The sequence below is a fragment of the Lepisosteus oculatus genome, chromosome 23, assembly GCF_040954835.1.
Source record: "Lepisosteus oculatus isolate fLepOcu1 chromosome 23, fLepOcu1.hap2, whole genome shotgun sequence".
Lineage (NCBI taxonomy): Eukaryota > Metazoa > Chordata > Actinopteri > Semionotiformes > Lepisosteidae > Lepisosteus > Lepisosteus oculatus.
In genome coordinates this window covers 8111735-8134299 of record NC_090718.1, presented here as the reverse complement: position 1 = coordinate 8134299, position 22565 = coordinate 8111735, and the positions used below count along the sequence as shown (strand labels likewise).

General features: G+C 38.0%; 1 protein-coding gene and 1 long non-coding RNA gene across 6 annotated transcripts in view; one reads left to right on the top strand and one right to left on the bottom strand.

Annotated features, from left to right (window-relative positions):
• LOC107075683 (uncharacterized) overlaps positions 1 to 22565 on the top strand; it is a 152986-nt gene that overhangs the window by 94225 nt on the left and 36196 nt on the right. The window lies entirely within an intron of this gene.
• Positions 1 to 22565, bottom strand: part of igsf9bb (immunoglobulin superfamily, member 9Bb) — a 171132-nt gene that overhangs the window by 120456 nt on the left and 28111 nt on the right. For all 4 annotated transcript variants that reach the window (XM_015337666.2, XM_015337667.2, XM_015337670.2 and 1 more), the window contains exon 2: positions 5316 to 5513. In XM_015337666.2, the coding sequence (XP_015193152.2) occupies positions 5316 to 5513 (198 nt within the window). The remainder of the gene's footprint in view (positions 1 to 5315; positions 5514 to 22565) is intronic.

The window sequence follows — 22565 nt, the reverse complement described above, 5'->3', positions numbered from 1 at the left end:
CAGATATAAATGTTTCTTTATTTAGCTACAGCAACAGAAATAATCCAGCCCTATTCTGTGAAGGTTCTGCAGTATCTGTGAAAGTTAATTCCACCTCACCACCACAAAGGGGCTCCTACTATAAAAACTGATAGACAGACTTGGCCGCTGTTAGATGGCAAATGTAATCCCTCCTCTGGAGAGCTTCTGTAATTTAGATGCTATATCCTGATGAGAAAAACCTGGTTAAATATTTTAAATTACAGTGCTGCAGCGTCACAGCTGCAGGCGAGCCTGTCTTGAATGAGAATCACCCTACATAGCACAGAAAACCTACAGTAGGAGCCTAGGGGAGCACGGTTAAAATTAGGAATCGGTAAAAAAATGTGCTTGCTCCCGTCAGCTCTGAATGCAGTACATTTTCATTTTGCTGAAAAAAATCACCGTGATAATGTAAGAGACAAACAATACTGCTCAAATCTCATTTACACAAAAGATACTGTATATGCTTTGATTTTTTTGTTTTTGTTTACGGGTTTAGGTTTGCAGTATTATAGGCTGGGTCAGTCAAAACTTTAACACAGAGTAAAATACAAAACCCGTCGTCTCCTTCCAGGAACTACAATTAAATGAATGAAGCTGTGAATGCAGTCTAACATAATCTCCACTGAACTAACTGGGACTGACGGAGTTGGAGATACATGAGTAAGGAGAATGAGGGTGCGGTTCAGGAATGGTTCGGTCATTGAGCAGAGCTCAGTTTCGGATTGGCGCACCTCACCAAGGTACTGTACCTCGTACTCCAGATTCCCTCTGAAGAGACTCACAAGAACTATTTAATCAGCCCTGAAAGACAGCGGGATGTACTCTTTCATTGTGCTTTTCCATCTGTGACCTATTAGAATTAGACTGTGGAGTAATACATGAAGAAAACGTCAGCCTGCACATTAACAAGGTTAAACTGAATTGAGCTGGTTCCTTCTGTCAAGCTGAGGCCGATCAATCTGAATAAATTAGAGATATATAGAAAATAAATTGTGCCATAATCTTACTGTCTCTCCTTCATGGGCAATTGTTGGATCATTCAATAAAAAATCATGTAATGATCAAAATACTATGTGAGATCAAATGTTTTTGAGTCTTCGTCAATTTGCATCTTAACATTTGTGATGACTTTGCAATGGATTATGTGACTTTGTAGAAAAAGCTAATTTCTGGAGACCTATTTAAGGTCAATAAGCAGCTATGCAATATATTATACCGATAAGTTTCTGTTTTGAAATGTTTAAAATACATAATCTAAAATATAATATGCTGTATTTCAAAGGTATTACCTAACGCCAGAAAGTAATTTGTCTTCTCGGTCATTTCAATTACTTTACTAGAAACCCCAGATGATTCTTTGGGCAACTTTTAAATTAGTTTCCTGAGATCATGTACTGTATATTTCTGACTGTTTTCTTAAACAAATGTTAATCTTGAACATCGTGTGAATATGGCCACTTGTCTTGATGGGTAAAAAGAGTTTTATCCATTCTCCCTACTAACATCATTAGACTCCCCAACAGATTAACCTTAACTTCACTACCCACTACGCAAAGGATTCATTTCTTTTTGGCTGTGAATGAATGGCTTCCTTACAAAACAACCCCTTTAGAAGACTGAGAACACAAGGAGGTTAAGTCCTGCACTGGAAAGGAACCATTGGCATTTTAATGCAACTGTGCACATGCTACCAGATGAACTCTTTGCACTCATTACAGTGCCCACGCAAGATGTCAAAACAAAGGCAAGCGTTCCCGAATTACAAAGCCTCTGCTTGTTTGTGGGCACTTGGCTTCATGCTGGTGTATAAAAGTGCAATTGTGTGCTACAGCCACCACTAAAAGAAAGCTGTGTTTTAGATAAAGTACAAGAGGTTAACAATTTTTAGAGGTTCCTGGGACATCTAGGAGAATTATCACACAATTACCAGACACACAGACACATACAGTATGGAGCTGCAGAAAGACAGGCAAAGTATTTAAGAAGGTTGGCTTGTTTTTAAGATTGTAACTGCATCACTGTCAAGGTTATCAATTGATGGGCAAATTCATTCCCAAGATGATTGCTAATTTCTTTACTGTATGTACACCACATACACACTTGCACTTGAATGGAGAGTAAATGAGATATACAGTATACCAATTTCAGGATACAGGAAGTCCGGCTGAAACATAACTTCTGGAAGTTCAAATGATCCAAGAATGCCCCATTATTTTTCATTTGTGTATTGCCTATACTGCTCGCAATGAGACGACACTGAGTGATCGTCGATTCATTAATTTAAAATTGGAAGTCATTAGGAGAAATTGTGTAATGGCACACTTGGGACCTGTGAGGAAAACAACGAATCGATCAGTAAAGCAAGCCTATCACTAGGAGACAGATAGAGATAGAGGACATATGCCTGTAACATGCAAAAGGGATCGACCCAGTCCTGCAGCAATCATCTGCTAAGGAGGTCAAAAGATGATTCAGTCTCCGTGTCCATCATCTCTTGCCCTCTCATCTCCAGGCAGAAACCCAAAAGATCTCTCAATCAAGTCCCCAGACAGGCAGGCAGACATTTATTCAACTAAGAGGAAATCCTCTCTGAAGAAAAAGTAAAAGGCTTTATTTATGAAATCAATGGTGAATCAGCAACATGGCCTTGTTGGTAAACATCAGCAATGATTACCTTTATATTCATGCATTATAAAGCCCTGATTTGAATTCTTCATTTCTGCTACTTCCTCTGCAATCAATTATTCAAGCTTTTCATTAGGGATCAGAACTGAGGAGTAGTAAACGAGTGAGAGGAAACCTGGATTAAACATTGAGCTGCACTTGGGTCTGTAAGCAAATGCTTTAACTCCAGACAACTCATTTACATTCCCTGAAATGATCAGCCGATTAAAAATGCATACCATGCCTGTAGCAACGTCTATTAAACTCATCTTTTCTTTGCTTTTATTAAATGGACACGGTTTTAAATCGTGCCCTTTGTGCCTCCGCATCTTATCGCCAATATAAATTTTAATCTCTGTAATGAACATGTCTGCTGCTTTCCCATTTTTCTGCTAATTCTGCAACCCAATGTTCTGGCCACTTGGCTTGCTTTCATTAGTCTGCAGATTGTCTACAGACAACAGATTATGTAAACGACCATAATCTTTTCATTAGCCCTCTTATTTCCACGGTCATTATCTCTTCTTATGTAAAAAGGCAGTGACCGATTTCACAGGTATAAATGAATTCCTTTTTAACCGCGTTTTCGAGAAATGTTTATACATTGACGAATGCACATCACTGCCAACCATTTTAGTGTGCAGTTAATACCATTTGTGTCATTCATTCTTTACTCTACTCAGCACCAACTGTGTGCGTTCAAATCCACATTACTTCCCTGTAGCTTTAATCATCTCAAATTAAAACTTTATATACAACTGCTACCGGATTTTGAGAACTTTATTGGAAAGGTAATAAAATGGAAATTGTTTTTATTGGAGCTCGTCTGATCAAAACTATTTGAGGATCGGTCTATATGCTGTTACAATTGGAAATTATGAAAAAAAAAACAAGCAGAACCTTTTAGAAATACAAACATTTACTAGCAGGAATTTTAACCCTTGTATAATACATGAGACGTACACCAATAAGAGCACATACTTCAGCTCTGTACAGATGACTTTCAGGAGGAACTATGGCTTGCCATAAATTTAGATTTCTGTTTGACAATGGCTTTACCAACTCTTTTTGTTCTGACATTTAACACCACAGAACACATTCTGCGGATGAAAAAGAAGAAATGTTTTAATTGTCAACATAAAAATTGTCTCTGAGCAAAAAAAGCATTATTTGACACACCTTGATACAGTTCAGCTTTTCATCTTGGAGACACACAAACTTTAGAGGCATTTTGAACTCCACAGATTGCCAGCTTACAAAAGTGCCCTTGATGGCAGTAAGCTACGTTGCTATAGGTGTGCATGCACCAAAGTCATAAGTGATCCAGATTTTCCAATGACTGAAATGAGCTAGCAGATGTTTGATAATTAAGCACTGAATGGATATGCTGTCGGGCAGGTCTTTTTTTTTTCCCTGGAGGTGGTATCAAATAGAAAAATCATATGAACTCCCCTCCTTTAGTCTTTGCAAAGATTCCTTTGCTGTTTTAAGAATGAAGGAAGTGCAGCTGACAGATGTGTAGTAGATCATCATAAGAAGGGTAACAACGACAGGAGGGTTGTTCGGCTCAGCAAACTCATCTGGGTGTTGGCCAATAAATGTTCTGAGGATCTGACCAAGCCATTTCTTGAAAGAAGTCATGGTATCAGCCTCATGAACATGACTGGACAGCTTGCTACAAGTACCCAAAACCCTTTCAGTGCCTTTGAGGATTTGGAATACTTGAGTAGGATCCCCTCATAACTTTCTCTGTCTAACGTTTCTAGGTTTAACTTTCTCTGAATTTGTCCATAAATGTAATGCAGAAAAGCTACATTGAAAAAGACTAAATAAAACTGATCAATAAAGTTGTTTATGTGTTGTTTAAAGATACTGTTCCAACCACCTTATCATGTGTTCAAAACTTTAATAGATGTCTCTATGTTCAACATCTTCTCAGGTTTCTAGGCAATCCAGTTCTTGATCTCATCTATTCACAATTCCTTTAAAACTTTCCCCCAAAGTGTCCTAAACTTAAGATGGATAATTAAAGATTCTCTAGCAACTTCCAATTTGGAACAATCTGAGGTGGACAAGGGAGAGGTCACAAAAAGCAGACAAGGCGAATAATAAAAAATGCTGTCTCAGCTTAGGCTTTAACAGGACGGTCCAATAAATCACATACTTTCTGCCTACCTGGCAGAGCTCATGAGTGTCGATAAAAATAGGCTGACAGAATAAAAATAAATGAACACCAGTAAACACCACACCACAGAGCACAAGTTGGCAAGAGGAAACCATAAAGTGTATCCCCTTGTTATATTAGAAAAAAAATCTAAATTAATTTAGTGGTATTAACACTTATCTTACCACACAATCCATGCAAAATCAGTTTGTTCTACTAGTTTCTAATGATTCTAGTAACATAGAGCACTGGTGAGGCTTAGCTGATAGCAGTGACACTGTCCTGTCCCTGAAAAGGACAACCTAGCAGCACATCCCCTTGTAGACTTGTTTTGAAGAGCTTGTACTTTCAAATCTGAAAAATGGATTCAGAATAAACACATAAGGGCTAAATACCCTAGTCTGATTTCAATGGGATTATGCGGTCTGGTCCTCTTCAGAGGAGATGCACGACTGCAGCTTACCAGCATACTCGGGGTCCACATGAGGAGGGTAGAATCGAAAGTTGATGAAGAAGGGGATAGGCACTCCAAACTTGAACCATTCCACCACATAGGGGGGCTGCTGGCCGTTCAGAGGGTGGATCACATCACATCCCAGGATAACGCTGTCTCCAGCACGCGCCGTCACGAACTGGGGCTCCTCCCGGACTCCGTGGGCACCTGCAAAGAAACATGATACACTCTGATACGCTACGTTTTAAACACCAAACGTACTGCATGACACCCATGCAACATCCTGTTCAGGAACCTTTCTCCGTGCTTTGCCAATTACCCAATAATTAACTAATGACCAAGTTCAACTCAAATGTGCATATTTCTGAGAGTCAGAGCCTTATTGTCATGGCCACCAGTGGAAGGAGTGCTGAAAGGGTTAGCCTTCCCTGACCTGGCTACTTTATAAAGGTAAAATCCCAGCAGAAGAGTTCTGTCTTTCTCTGTCGCATCTTTAAAATAGGGCACCAAGAGTAGAATGTGCAACATTTTACAAAGAGGGAGAAAAAATATAAATATGAGATTACTAAACAGCAAGCTAATACTTTTTAGGAATACTTGTTTTAAAACGCCGATAAGACTTTAAACTAATCAAAGCTCTTGGGAATTCCTATTTCCAGGCGTAGCTTTGAATTTTGATTCTTAGTAACAGTGGTAAGATGTCCTTTCCAAAATTATGAATGCACTAACCACAGTGCTTTGCTAGTAAGTTTACCATGGTTCTATGGTAAAAGCCTGTAGAATGTGCAACATTTTACAAAGAGGGAGAAAAAATATAAATATGAGATTACTAAACAGCAAGCTAATACTTTTTAGGAATACTTGTTTTAAAACGCCGATAAGACTTTAAACTAATCAAAGCTCTTGGGAATTCCTATTTCCAGGCGTAGCTTTGAATTTTGATTCTTAGTAACAGTGGTAAGATGTCCTTTCCAAAATTATGAATGCACTAACCACAGTGCTTTGCTAGTAAGTTTACCATGGTTCTATGGTAAAAGCCTGAAAATAGTGACACAAAGATGAAGCAGATTACAGGCGTTATTAATGAGAGCACAGAAATACATCAAATTTTTTAAGGACTTCTGTTTCTGCCTTAATTCTGCATTAATTTCAGTTTTCCAAAGTAAAATCTGACTGGAACACAATCTATTTTAATGCATTTCTTTTATGATACATCCTATCAGCTAAACATGTTTTTTCTCAGGGCCAAGACAATCATCAGTCCAACTTTCATTTGTCATTTTTTGTCCTTAATCATCACAACCTGCAAATCTACGCTGCTGGTTGAGCAATAATCAGCAAACCTGATACAGTTAAATGTTTTTCATTGCCGTTCACACTTCTGTTACTCCAGTTAAGATAATAAAATACTTATAAGCATACATTTAAGGTAAAAAATAGGTTCTAGGGAGAGAGTATCACCTCAGTTTTCTGAATATTTATTGTATTCTGTATACAATAAATTGATTCTCCACTTGGATATACAGTATTTGTTTAAAACATGCAATAGATAGAACTTGTACAAAGCACTTCCCTAGGGGCAGATTATCAATGTCTTTTGCTAAGTAATTTTCTGCTTTGATGGATCAAATTTCAAAGATGGGATCCAAGCAAGTGAAGAATAAAGAAATGGGGGTTTTTCAGCCGAATCGTTGTTTTTTTCCGAAATGAAACTAAAAGAAAACGTCGGAAGTGCTCCGACGTCGGTTATTGTCGATTTTGAAAATTTCTGACAGAGAGATCAACAGGCAAAGCCCCTCTGGTTACTGCTGAACAAATTAAGGACCTGTGACCTGATTATGCCAAAAGTTCACTTCTTTCCTCTCAAAACCTGGCACGCTTACTAGAGCTGTGGGGTGACAGCTGCACAATCCTGTCAAGAAAACAAAAAATTGAAAGAAAAAAATAAATGGGGTGGACCTCTGGCTTGTAATATGTGAAGTTTACAGTGCTTTAAATATTTACAAATACAGTATGTCTGTAGACAGGCTTCCAACTCTATCAACTGTCTCAATAATGAATGTTAACCACATCCCATTCCATAAATGCTAGAGCTTGTAGTGTCATCTCATCTTTCAAGGCAAAATGTTGATGTACAGAATCAAAATATGTAGACAATTTTGTATTAAGAATATTGATGCTGCAAATTTGCAACAAATTTAATACATGAGTATCAAATTTGATTGGTGTTTCACTTCTCACCTTATACTTCAACTGACATTGTACAGGTGGAATGGAAGCTTAAGATTCCTGTAAATTTTGATCCTGCTCTGGGGCTTCAGTGTTTTGAGCTTGTATATTTTTAGTATCCATTCGCTCAATGGAAGGGCAAGCTGTGAGCCCTGAGTCCTCATTGATTGTGCGCTAACCCTCACTGGGATGAGCTCTGGAATGAGGAGTCATGCATTTCTGTTTTAGTGATCGATATGTACAGTATTGTACCCCTCCCCGCGCCCAAGCATGCACATTTCGCAAAAGGCAAAGGTTACAGTTTCTGCTTGGCAGAAAAGGCGCTCGTCTTTATGGATTTCCTCCCACTGGTACAAGTGCATTCACATTGCCTGTTCTCTCCACCGAGAAATAACCAAAAATCAACATCAAACTGTGTCAACAAAACTTCAGCCCATCTTCCTGCTGAACAGAGAAATCATTCAGTCTTAAGATCAAACGGGCCGTTTGACTTTATTTGGCTGGAATCCTCACATAATATGACTCTCATTCGAGAAAGAAATATCTCTTAGGTTACTTAAAAATATCCACATCAGTACACTGCAAAGCGGATTAAAACGTTTAAAACATGTAGGAAGGAATAAATCAATATAATCTGAGTTCAGAAAACAATATATTGGTTTATAACACTGCACAAAAAATGTTTTGAAAACATTCTGCATGTTTGGTTTTTAGTGTCTATCATTACGTTTTAACATAGTGGAATGTGAGATAAAAACAAAAAACCTCCCTAAAAAATAAGGTATTACAGTTTGCTATTTTTCTCTGAGCAATCTTAATTCAAGAATTGATCACACATTTACAATATGGCATTATTAGATATTAATGCGAGTTCAAATTGAAAATGTATCTTGTTTTTATTTGGACGATCAGATCTTTTTTTTTCCTTTTTTGTGCATGGACGTGTGATATCAGTTTGTGGGCATTCATTTTCAGACCTCTTTATCCACTTCGGAGAGGGTCGGGAGTGGAGCCTATCCTGGCAAGCAATGGGTGCAAGGCAGGGTACGTCCTGGCGCCCACTCCATCACAGGACACACACACACACACACACACACACACACACGCGCGCCAGGGCCAGATTTCCCAAAAGCTAATTACCCCACCAGTATATCTCTGGGAGGAAACCGGAGCAACCTGAACACAAGGTGAACATACACACTCTAGGAAGCTAGTGCTGCCCACATCAGTAGTTTATATGCCCAGTATTAAACTGCTTTCAAAACAATTCGTAAAATCTCATGAATCAGGGGATGTTAGGTTGCAGGCAAAGATCATTCAAAGCACCTCTAAAATCAATTTAGAGCACAGAAGCGTGAGTACACCTAAGGACACTTTTGCTTGCATATTTAAACAGCCTATTGAAAGCACAAATCTGAACAGCTTCCAGTTTGTTGGTGCTTATTGTCACTCATCTGTGCCATTTTCTTTCCTTTTCTTCAAGTTAACTTGTATGAATGTATGACCTACACATACGCTTTAGGTGGTGATACACAACACTGTACACAAGATGGGCGTATTACAGGACGACCTCTGACAGCCAGCTCCTTGAATTTGCAATGACTGGCAAATCAATCTATCCAGTTCATGCAAAACAAGCTGGGGAGATATGTTTAATTAAAAAAAGATTCCATGTCCATGATTTCTTTATCTATCTTGTGAATTTAGAATGCTAACGTTAATTATGATATATTTAGGATTCTGTATTTTTTTATAGTTTTTTATGCAGAACTTTTTTGAATGATATCAGGGAGGCAAACATCATTGATCAAATTAAAAATACAGTTCTTTTAGATAAAATTGCAATAATATTAATAGTAAAAACAGTATTACGTTATCACTACGGTGTCCCAGTGCAAATAGCCAAGTCTCCCAGAGCCTCTGTTGTCAATCGCAGCAGGATGTGCTGATTGGCTAACGGTGACATCATCCGCTGGCAAAACAAGCCTTTCAGGGAATGACTTCACAGTTTATATTAAGGAGAGCAACAAGCAGTAACTAGCAGACCTCAGCCTCCCAGGAGGCTTTTCACAGGTTTACAATCAAAAGAAGCAGGGGAAAAGAAAGGCCAGCGGGTTCATCTCCATTAAAAAAAAACAGAAAAGAACACAGACTCCATCAGCACTCATTCTTTACACAGGTGTCACTGAGTTTCCAAACCAGAGGAGAAACCATGTGATCCATTCTAGTGGCACCAACCCATGTGTGGTGTGTGCTTCCATGTTACAATTTAGAGTTCATTATTACACAAGTCCCCATTAAATCACAAAATCATAAAATTGTAAGTGTACACCATTCTATAAATTCAGTAATGAATTTAGCTAACAAGCCAGCCTCTTCTGCTCTAGAGATAAGGTAAATTTGCCACCCTCACAGAACCATCGACAATCGCACGGCAGGAACTACAATGCTTTTTAATTGTTTGGTGCACCATTAGCTCTTGAGAGAAGAGGGGAATTCTGAATTCTTAAGATTTTTTATTTATTTAACACGCACGTTTCAAACATTTACATTTCTTTTAAATCTCTAACCCTTGATCAATCAGGATAAAAATATATTCAAGATGATCTGTCTGGATATCACCCTGCTCTTTGACTTCTATTGACTATCGCTTTGGACTGCTTGTTAGGTTTTAGGAAGTAAATCCTTCCAATAACAATGGAAACTGCTGGTGCACCTAAAGAATCACAAATTGTAACACAAGAAGCACAATAATACAGCTGGGGTCCTTACAGAGGTGCAGATCTTGCTGAAGGTACAGAAACTGCGGCGTGGTCACAACGAGTGGAAAACTGAATCTTTTTTTTGTTGTTGTTTTTTTAAATAGCCAGCTTTTTTATTATCTTCCCTACACATTTTGAACGTTGTTTCACAATTTTGGGTGGGGGACTTGAGGTCGGAACAAATCCAATGGAATTAGTTTTAAAGTTGCGTTCAGGATGCCAGCGCCCTAATTTGTTAGAATTTCTATTTCAGAATTAATTAAATAAAAAAATACAAAGTAGGTCAGTTGAAGAGTACAGTTCATTCACAGTTCAACTCACTGTCTTCTGAACTATCTCCATACTTTAAATGTTACAATAAAGTATATCCTATACAACAAGGCTCCTGGTTAAAGCTGGTGCACCATGATGTACAGTATATTTCCATGTGGTTTGACCAAGACCTTCATTCTTTTGATGAGGCTATACTGCAATATGACCTTGCAATCCAGCTTCTGCACGTATAGCTATATTCTTCACAGAATATAATAATAATTACAATCTTTGATTGCAAAAGAATTGTCAAACATAACATACCATATGCATGGATGGATATCCTGTATTTGGTATTACTTTATTACAGCATTTAAACATTGTGGCTTTTACTGTTTGTTAACAAGAACCAGTTTAAATTTACACTCACACCTTTGTCTTTTACTGCTTTTTCTTTGCATAAGATAATAGCTTAACACCTACAGCCTTGTCAGCTGCTTGATCTTGCATTCTGTCTCTGAGTTGTACTTCTCATTAAATTAGTGTTCCGTTTTATTCATGGGAGAGCAATTAGTTAGCTGGATGCAGACACACACTGATACACAAAAGTACAGGCCTGAGAGTTTACTCTTGAATTACTAGCACACGGGTGTTATCCATCAGCTGGTATCATCAGACACAAACTCCAGTGGTAAAACTGACAGTTCCATACAGATCTAGCCCAATGACATCCCCTCGAATAAAACAAGCACAGTTCAGTTAACTCTTATAGAAAGACATACAATAAAGTGTATTTCTGGTTACAACAGTTTCATCTCTAAAGGAAAAAAAAAGTGCATTTTTTTCCATCTAATACTGACCAAGGATGGTTCTTTGTTATTCACCACTACAGCCACCTTAATAATGCAATTTATTATTCTCTAAGAGTGATGATGTGCTGCAGTTGTTAGTGACCGTGCAATCTTTTCGATTAGAGAGCAAAGAGATAACCCTGAGCGAAACTCTTTACAAGGACAGAGCTTTCCTTGAAAAGAGGTATATTTAATAGAATGAGCTTTGGTTCTCGTAACCAGATTTTATTTTTACATACCACAAAAGTGCTTTGTTGTACATGATACTTGACGGCAAAATACAAAACAAAATTGTTACAAATTGAAATTAGGATAATGTAAGAAACCTGCCCCCTGTCTCAGCCTGCTTTAGAAAGCAGCTCCTTTTTAAATGAAACCCTTGAAAAAAGCCTCTGGTCAAGTCACAGAGTCTAAATGGTCCTACTCTGAGAAACAGGGAGAAAGCACAATTACAGTTCTTCAAAAAACAAGCCTGGAAGCTGAACAATGAAATTGCATCTAAATGGATTAAAATCAGTGTGTAACGAAACGCCGACATAAAAGATCTGAAATATTCCAGAAATTAGGTCACAAAATACTAAAATAATCCAAAGTGGGTTAAAAAAACAATCTGAAATCATTGAAAAAGCAAATCAATACAACATAGAAGCATAATTTCCCAAGGAATATTTACTTGTATCCAATAATAAACTACGTCAAAAAGAGCAGTCAGGTTTCAGCAGTTCAAATAACAGATGCTTTGAAGAGCTTTCACCACTTTCTTGTTCCCTTTAAAATATGGATTAAGCTTTTTTACTTTCTAGATAGCGTCTTGGACCTCTTTATCTCTGAAAGGAAGTACAAGGGAGAAGTACAAGGGCAAAAACCACCCTGTGCATAACTAATAAATAAACATGACAGGTGATTTTCTTTCAAATATCTGAAGACTCTTCTCCAAGGTACATCTTTATTCTTATTTCTTTCTTTCTGGAATACATGCTGTACTTAGGATTGGCAACATTATTTCTGTATATCTGTGTTTTGTATATTGTACTATCCACTCCCCTAACAGCCCAGAGGCAGAATTCCAGAGAGCAACACTTTTCAATTTCCGCAATTGCTATACTGTAACTCAGCGCAAACAAGATTATCATGCTGCAGGCTTTCCCATCAGATGTTTCCCAAACGAGAGGAATCAATAAAGATTGTGTTCTTTAATGGTATATTTGCTCTTAGTGTGTTCACTTAAAATTAAAAACATTTATCCATAAAGGATGGTTCCTGCTCTTGAAGTGCTGCATCTTTGATTGAAAATTAACAGGAAGGACTAATTTCACCTTTTCCTTGTGATTTTGCAGATTAGACTAAGAAGATGATTTCATCACTGTTGCTTTTTAGGAGTTGGCCTAATTAAAACTGCATTTGTATTTGCATGGTAGTAACTGAATTCCCTAAGGTGTTCACACGCCTTTGTTGACCTCCTGATATAGAATGCCATAAAACTAAGTGTCACTTAAAACTTAAAAAGAGAGATTTGTTGTTTGAATATTAGTATATTATACTAAGAATATTTCCTCCTGGCATGTACTGTATATAGAGCATTTCACCCATGCTCCCAACATGCTTTACATACAGGAGGTGGCCCAGTTCATCCACTACTGAAGTGCAGGACCCAACTGGGTGAGACACAGTAGCAATTACAGGCCTGCAGTCCAACTACACAGCAAATCAGACATAGAAAGAGGAATTTAATTCACCGACTGAATTAAGGGGGAATCATGAATCATTGGTTGGCCAGATTGTGCAAGGCCAGAGCAGAATTTATCCAGGTCAGCAAACAATCTTTAAAGATCAGCTAGTGAAGCCCGTTCTCATTCAAAGGACAGCATCTCATACAGGGCAATGTCCCTGCTCACCATACTGGAACACTAGTCTGGAAACCAACATCTGGCTCAGAGAAGAGTGCTCCCTCCTTACCCACTGACACTACATATAGCAACAGCCAAGTTTTTGTGCCCAGCCTTGCTTAGCTTTGGAGATCTGACAAGATCAGACTAGAAGGAGATAGTGGTGCTGTTGTACACATAAGAAAATGCCGATTGGTTAATCTGGGTGGCCTAACCTAATCTTTATTACTTAATGGTGCTGTAGAATGTTTCTCCTACTTGTGTCTTTTATAATTACAGTATTCCAAAACTAACTAAAAGAACAAATTAGGAAAAAAAAACGTCTTTCACTAAAGCAGGGACACTGTGAAAACGACAATCCAGGGTTGGATAAGTCACAGGAGAAGCAAGAAGAGCAAGTGCTATGCCTTTTTAAACAATAGATTGAGTAATTAGATAGAAAAAACATTCACAGAAAACAAAGCAATGTTACAAAAATAAATGCAGAATAATTTGGTTATTGTTATTGTTCTTTATGACACAAAGTTTACAGAAGTTGGTGAGTCTATAGTCCAACAGAAAATCTTGTTTGAATTTCAGTTTTAATAAAAATTCATTAGGCACATTCCTCAGCTCTCATCAACGAAACCAATACAAGACTGACCTAAAAAAAACATACCCACTCATTCTCCACCAAGCCTGCTATGGTTTACAGTGATCTAATGAACCCCTAGCAACATCAGAAACAGAGATTCCTGAGACTGACTCAGGAATGCAACCTTCTGAGCAATGCATGTAGTTCTGAAGACAAGCCACTCTTTCAAATGTCACTATGCAACTTATTTTTTAAATGCCTTCTCATTTCAAGGGAAAACCTGAGAAAAAGAGACAAAAGACCTGACACTATTAATATACATAATGCTTTTCATACATTTTCAATTACCACTGTTTTATTACCATGAGCCTGAATTAGAGTGGCAGACGGTGTGGTAAAGTTTATGTAAATTAGTGTCTGGTGACTTTTTTTGGATGATAAAAAAAGAGTCCCTTCTTTCTCTAATCTCTCAAAGTAAAGAAAAAGGCATCCACACATCATGCTATTGCTATTAGTAACCAATGAATTAATCCACAATAATAACCGTAGAGGAAAACACTATAAGGTTGATGGGCTTCTAATTACAAGAGAGAGGAAAAGGGCAGTACATAACTCAGCTCCATAGCCCCTATTAGGATTTAATGCACTATAAATGACAGATCTTCTGTGCAAGTTGATTGCTTCACCTTAACCTGGTCCACTATCCAATAACATCTTTACTGATGTATATTGCTTCTGACAGCTGGTTTAAAAGCAATCACCATGTCTCTTTTCTTCATTTTATGATCCTGACTAGCCAAGATTCTTTTTCCCCTCTGTTGTGAGACATGGCCTGCCTGTGAAGTTCTGTTCTCAGACGTTATTGCGCTGTACTGGCAGCACTTGGTCCTCAAACAGACGAAGAGATTTGATTGATTTCCCCTCCATTTGGAAATACATCACAGCAAGGAATGGCCAAATGCAAAATTGTTTTATTATGGAAGGAACGGGTCATTCAAAGACCGCCATTGTGGCACAACCAATAGTGCCAACAGGGCAGTCCTTCAGAGTACATTGCGAGTCCAAAGGCCAAGAAATCACTGGTTCAAACCTAGGTCAAACAACAAGGCAGTTCTGGCCAATATTTCCCAAACTGCACCAGACAACTGGCAGAGCCCTGCTGGTAGCTAGTCTGTCATGTTCCTATTGGTTTTCGGTGTCTGCAGGCTTACAGTGACATCAGTGAGGAAACTGCTGATACCTCAATCTGCTCTAACTCTCCTGGAATTCTCCATGGTCCTTATTCTCTGTCATTGATCAAGAACGAAGCCTTAAACAGTGGGTGATCCCAAACTTTTTCTAATGGGATATGCCCTCAACATATCAATAATTGGACTTGTATCTATAAGACATAATTAAATATAAAAATCTGAAAGAATCCATGGTAAAATAATCAAATATGAAAATGGAGACATGGGTTTTAATGTGAAATTGTAATTATTCTCACCTGCACTGTATAAACCTACATTAATTTTAGCAGCAGACACAGAAATGGTCCACCTGACTAATATCAGTATTCCTAACACAAAACAGATGATATCTGAATGATATAGTCTTTTCAGACAACCAAGACTGAGCAAGTAGAAAGTGAGAGAATTGTTAGGGAAATCTCATCATAATATAGTATGCTTTGAAATACATTTTGAAACTGTACAGGCAGAGTTGTAAGCAAAGGTCTCCATGCTCAGAACAGATGAAACTGAACAAATGAGGTAGATCGTAAGAGAAGGGGAATGGGTTAGAATGGATATAGAATCGGTTGTGAATGGATGACATCAGTTTAAAGATCCTCTGCTTGAAGCACATCATATATACTGTACATGCATTGCCTTCAATGCTTACTGCATTGTAATTAATAAACTAATTAGAAACTAATAACTAATAATAATAATAATAAACTAACAATATTCTCTATTCAGGACTGAAAAGTTTCGGTTCTTTTAATCTGACCATGTGGGACATTACTTTGATTACTTATCTTGGTCACAATCTTTTTCAGGCTTCTTTTCAAATTCTCATTTTTTCTTCACCAGAATCTGTCCTAGTGCCTTTAACAAGTTGAACAATAAACAACCTAAAAATGAATCCTGGGACTTGCACTTACAGAGCCCCTCATTCATTGATGCCAAAAATATTGAAATACTTCATACCAGATTAAGAGTAGGGAGAGAATCTTAGGAGTCAAGAACAATGTCCATTTCTTGGCAAAAAGTGCATGGCTGATGAATGCATCACTACTGATATAGTAGCATACTGATATCACAGTACATTACAGAAGCTGACAACATGTACAAAGAAATACATTTACTAAATATCTTTGTACATAAAAGAAAGCAGGCAAAAACAGGAAATACAGGATTAATGCGCAATTTAATTGTTAGATATTTAAATCCAGTATTGCTTGGATGAATTAAAATAGAAGTCTTATCTGAGGCACGACTTTGGAGAAGAAAAATAGAGTCTGATTCTGAGCCTCTTACCCTCTGTAGTCAGTGAGGTCATGTCGCCAGATGGCTCAAGACAAATGAAGATGCCAGCAATTTACTTTGGATGCTGAATTTATATCATACAATATTTGTGTGTTAACCAGCAACAAACTGCAATGGGGTGGAAGGCATTTTAAATCTGAGTAGTTTGTTTAATCTCTAATACTACATAATACAATCCTGATATCAAGAATCCTAGGAAATCTGTAAAACATGATGATACATTTCACTTTGCCAGATGTTTCCTCTCTAGGAAATAGAAAATATTTTTTTTTTCAACCTACTAAGCCTGCTTACAAGTTTTACTATGAAAAATGATTAAACAACTATCAGGCTTACTGCTGAAAATAACATTAATAATCAAGAAACTGTAGTAGCTCCCACAGATGTCTGCGTGTATGTGTACACATGTTCAATAAGTTACAGCAACATTTCTGGGACAGCAACATTTCTGACAATCTGGATGAAAATCAACACATTCACTTTTATGAAACCACTTATTTTCTCTGTTCTTTTATGTACATTTTTGCTTCCATTCCAGTAAATAAATGCACTTAAAAACAGATGTTATCACATCTTGAAATAAAGGTACAAATTCTGGAAATCTATTAACTCTGTCAGTCCACATGAACATCTATTCCATTATGTTTTAATTATACAATGGAGACATTCAAGCACGGATAACAGCCATAGCACAAGACATGATATGGATTGTCCATCATTATTTGAAAGTATTTCCCCCGTTACTTTTAATCTGTGTGTTTGCTGTTTCTATAAGAAGCTCTTAGCCTCTGTTCCCTCCCAGTGTGCTCCAATGCATCAGTTAGCGACTGTGTCTGCTGGCTTAATCCTCTTTATTTTGTGGAAGAGTTAATCCACTTTATTTGATTAAGCTTGCACAGCTTTCGGACTGAAAGAGAGCAGATTTAATCAAACAAAGTTATGTAAAATGGGGCCGTGGTCTGCCTGTTACAGTCTGCACTTAAGGAATCTGCGGCGCTTACTGGTTGTTTCTATGAAAAGCCATGTGACTGCAACAGAGTAACAGACAGGCTCAGCGCTGAGTTGAAAAAATGTCCATAAGAACACATGGACATATGCAACATGGGACTTCATTATGTGTGAAACGACAGAACATTTATAACAAAAACAGATTTGCCAAAGAATCCAGAAAATTGATTAATGACAGCATTCACGTCCTTAAATACTACAAGGAACGTTTTTTTGCTTTACATTTGTATGTTTCAGTCTAACAGCATTATTTTGAGAAGCTGGCGTGCTCTAAAGGGGGAAATTGGCATTGCTTACGCTCGCTTGAGCTCCAAGCACCTAACCATGCCGTTTCCATCAGCGGAAATCAAACGCTTTTCAGTTGAAGAGCTTCAATACCAATAGTTTGGATCCTTGAGCGCCTCTCCAAGTTGCATCTAAAAAGAATGTCAGTCATTCATGTCTTTCCAAATGTGCTGAAAAGTGAGGTAAACATGCTAAAGGCTTGCTCTTAACCCATTAACGCAACAGGCCTGCCCAGCGGGTGCAACTGACTGAATGCTAATGGCAAAATTAGAGACCTCCTACACCATTTATACAATTATGTGCAGACATCACATAATTGGAAGCTTCCCCTATTTAGATTGTATGGTGTTGGGCTCCTCTTTCTTGGGTGTAATTAACACTGTTCCTGCACTGTGTTCTGAAGGACGTAATCACTGGCAAATGTAAACAGAACTGAGGCAAAGACAGAAATCGACATAGTCTCTGTCTGACCCTTCTCCTACGAGACAGATCACAGGAGGGTAATGTGGCTGAGGGCAATGCTTAAACAAAAAAAGCTGCTTTTTTTAAGAGTATCAATGGTTACGACAACCATATTATCTTTTTTGTTTCCTCTTTCCTTGCCCTGGCAATGGAAAACCATACATAAGCACTCACTGCCACCTACAAATTAAGCATTGCACATGTTTCGCAACTGAACATTCAGTCTTCCTCATCCTGCTTCAAGCCTGTACACATTTCCAGGATTCATTATTGCACTGGATGCACAGAAAACATGCAGAGCTCAGTATCGCAAACTGTGGAAAACAGGGAGAAAAAATACTCCAGCACAGTTACATTTTCTTAGTAAATCATTTCAAAGGATGTTTCTAAAACTGGCTTCTAAAATTATGGGTAAACATCATTTGTGGAATGGGTACAGTAATTCAAACCTACAAAGACACCATTGTAAAGTTTATGGATTCTACTGCACCTATAATTCTTCCTTAAAGATTCTTGCAATATAAAGACCTTAAATTCACCTGACATTCAGTCTTCAAACAGAAATTAGGTTAATGCTTCTGATCTTCTGAAATAAGGAATTGATTTGTGTTGTTTTATTTTCTCAAAGGCATACATATGTATGGTTTGGTCTCCAGCATGGTCTGTGTAAACATGTAACATGGGCCATTAAAACTAAGGCCTGAAGGACTGACATTCATCACAAAATAGAAATACAGTACATACATTTTGATGTAGTGAATCGAATTTTGAATTACACAACAAGTGCTCACTGTTTCTCATGCATTTTCTCTGAATGAATGAGCAGTTTCATAGCTAAAGTACTTTCTTTTTGTAATTAAAGCAGGAGCTGACATCAGCTCGAGGGCTCTCCAACATACAATAGACATTAAATGAGTACATGTAAACTGGGCAGTGATAGTGCCAAATCTACTGTAAACCATGAAGAGGCCATTTCAGCCCACTTCAGCATTTTTACAAACGTAGAAAGGACACAATTGTCTCTTTCAGATCCGGAGGAGAAAATTGTTGTTTTTGTTTTAAATAAACTGGTACGGTCAAAAAAGAAAGGGAAAATGGAGGTTAATGACTGTAATGATATTAATAACTTTTGTGACCCCTTAAATTTGGCTTCTAACTGCCATGTATTCAATAGTATTGCGGCACATTTAAAAACGAATTACATGTGTATGAGCTGCTGTTCAGTGGCAAAAGCCATTCAATACTGGCTGGTACGGGCTGTGAAAGCCCCAGCACTGTTCTGATAAAAGCTACCTATTTGGATAGCTTTTAAGCATCCAGGTGAAGTGAAGCCTCTCCAATCCATCGAAGAACAGGAAAAAATGTCTTCTGCTCCTTCATGCACAGCAATGGGTGGGAAATCCAGAGTCATTGATTTGCTAACTAAAGAGGTCTCACCTTCAATTCCACCTGCTGGCAAATCGATTTTCCCTGAAAGCTGCAGCATGCCATATTGGAAGCTACAGCTGACACATCCCTTTCTGCCCTGCTCTCCTGGGTAACCTTAGGGCTCCAGAGGAAAGATGATAAACTGATTCCATAGCAGACTGCGAGATCTTGTGGCTGGCAGGTGGCCTTGTCCTAACAAAGCTTCTTTGCAATTACACATTGTCTTTATTTCCCCCAATGCTTACGTTGTGTGATTTATTGCAAGCTTGTCCTTAAAAGGAAAATGGAAAATGGAACAAAATTCAACAAGGCTTTTGGTTCCCTAGGTATTCCAGGTATTGAGCAATAGCTGAATACTTCGTGGCCAAGGCTAAATTGCTGTATGATGCCTGATCAAAGCATCCTAATTAAAAATGGTGAAGGAGTATTATTATGACTTAATGTGTGCATTTTTAGATATACTTAATTAACCCTGATTCAGACAGAGTGATGAGAATTTAATAACTCTTAAGCGATAAAATCACTGTAGAGATAATAAGAAAGCTATTACAGCTGCTGTCTATATCTCTTCTCTCGTGCCCTGGGAGAAAGCATTCATTGATTTGTTATTAACAAAGTACACCAAAGTCGTTTGCATACATTGAATACTCGTGATGAGAGACATAGAGAAAGAGCTTTCTTTTTTGGAGGGGGCTGGGTTAGGGGAACTGCAGAATTAAAGATGGACAAAATATAGAGAATTGCCCGTAAACAGCTTCCTTCGAGCCTCCTTAAAGAGATTTTGAAAGTAACGTTCCACAGAACCGCCTCTACCTCTTACTCCCAGGTTTAACGAATGAACTAATTAAATTAGTGTGACTGACCGTCGATAGTCTAGAGATGTTGTCAATTGAAGTCCAATAAACTATGGTTCTTGCTCTAAACCCCTGGCTTCTCAGTCTGTTCCACTTATGGTCCATCGGACAGGTTGGCATCTGATGCAACCTGTTGATTTTGTCCTCTATTCTGACACGGAAGGCCTATTTGTTTATTCTCGTCTCTGCTTTAAGTCTGTCGACCAAGTGCATGTTCAATATAAAAACACAGAAAACAGAATTTCCCAAGCCGCAGCATGTAAAACCACAGACTGAAAGCAGGTTAACAGTCCGAAGAAAATTCAATAAGGGGCACCATAGTGTGTGACATCTACTGTAAAAGACTACTGGAGCTCTGTTCCTAAAAAGAACGACTGGGCAGCAGTTAAGCTGAGTTTTATTAGTTTTATATAGAAGAGGCTATAGACAGGACAAGAAAGGTTAATTAATATCTTTCTTTTTTTTTCTTGTTGTTTGTTCTTGTTGTTCATTAAGATGAGCCACCTAAGAGTGGTAACTCCAACAGCACTCTATCATCCAGCAAATCATTGGATTTGAATGATTAGGTTTGAATGGTTATTCCGTCATAATATCCTCACCGGATTTATTATGCATCGTGGCAAAATGATTCTGTGGTATGCTCCAGTGTTCACATCAGCATGGAAAACAAAATGCATCCCTTTCTACAATATGTCTAAAAACGCCACTTCCATTTATACTACAGATGTACAGTATTTCCATGGATGTCCTGCTCAACCATAAAAAAGAGGCAAACGACTAAGAATTCCTATCAGTCATATTTGTTGGAGGTCGGAGAGCATTTTTGCCTCTGGATGGGGCTACAGTGAATGGCGTCCCTTGGTTTAGCATGAGTGGATCAGTAATTCTATAGGCTGGGTTACGTTAAATGGTGGCAGCTGTCTGCTTGACAGATCTGTGAGAGCACCTAAAGGGAATTTGAAAATGTGCTCTGGCGCACAAAAGAGAAGAAAGCAAGTAAAACATCTTAAAGAGACTACTGTTTCAAGTGATTATACCTTTCCAGCCTCTCATGTCCTTCAAGATAAAAGTTTTCTCCTAACAGTGCTTTGGTTAACATTATAAAATCCTGTACATAATTGCTTACTCGGTGATGATTTTGCTCCTCATTTTCCATTTTTCCTAATATAACACTTAAAAGAACATGCGGATGCTTGTGCATACCCATTGGAATTTCCCCTGAATGCTCTATTACATCACAAGGCATCTGATGTAGATGAGAGCTACTGTACTTCAGATTCTGGGTCACTCATGATGTGATTAATGGCTGCTCCTCTTTTAGAAAATGCCTCGGATAAATGCTGCGATATTAATATTAAATAAGAAGAGAACGACTGCAAAAGGAAAAGCCATTTGTTTTTAAATCAAAGCAAATTCTTGACACATACTGATATATGGAATGAGTCTGGGCTGCTGGTCATCACCGCCAGATGTTTTTAGCTCGTCCTCTCACAGGCAATTTCTTTGCAAATGCGGAGGTGTTTTTATTTACATGTACAGTCCAGAGCAGTTACAAAATAAAGTGACAGCCGCCATTTTGTTTACAGAACAAATGCTCCAGCCTCCATACATTATTCAAAAACATTAAACAGCACTTATTTTTCCAAGCAAGAAAGCTTGCCTGATGAGGCAGAAGTATCACACGACATGCAAATCCAGATGCTGTTCCCACAAAGATGCCTTGAAAAAATATGTTAACTGTGAAGTTCAATAAAGTCGGGATCCATTGACTTCCAATCTCAATGCAGGAGCATACTGTTCTTCACTAGACATTGATAAAACAAGGACTAAAATAACAGTGAAAAAATGAACAACACTCTGCCACTGGACGTCGAACAATGACAGGATGCAGAATGTATACAGACAATGCTTCTGCTGTGTCCTACTGAATTTCAACCTGATCTTGTGCACTGGTGTTCTGAGTCACCTTTCCTGCCACACTAAAAATCTATAAAACACTACCACTGAGCAAAGTGGCTTACAAAAAGAAAAGTATTATTTAAAAAAAAAACACTGCACCATCATCATTTTCCACTTTGGCAGGCATAAGCAAGAAATTTTGCTTGGGTCTGGGCAGAGAGTTAGCGTGGACTAGCCTTGC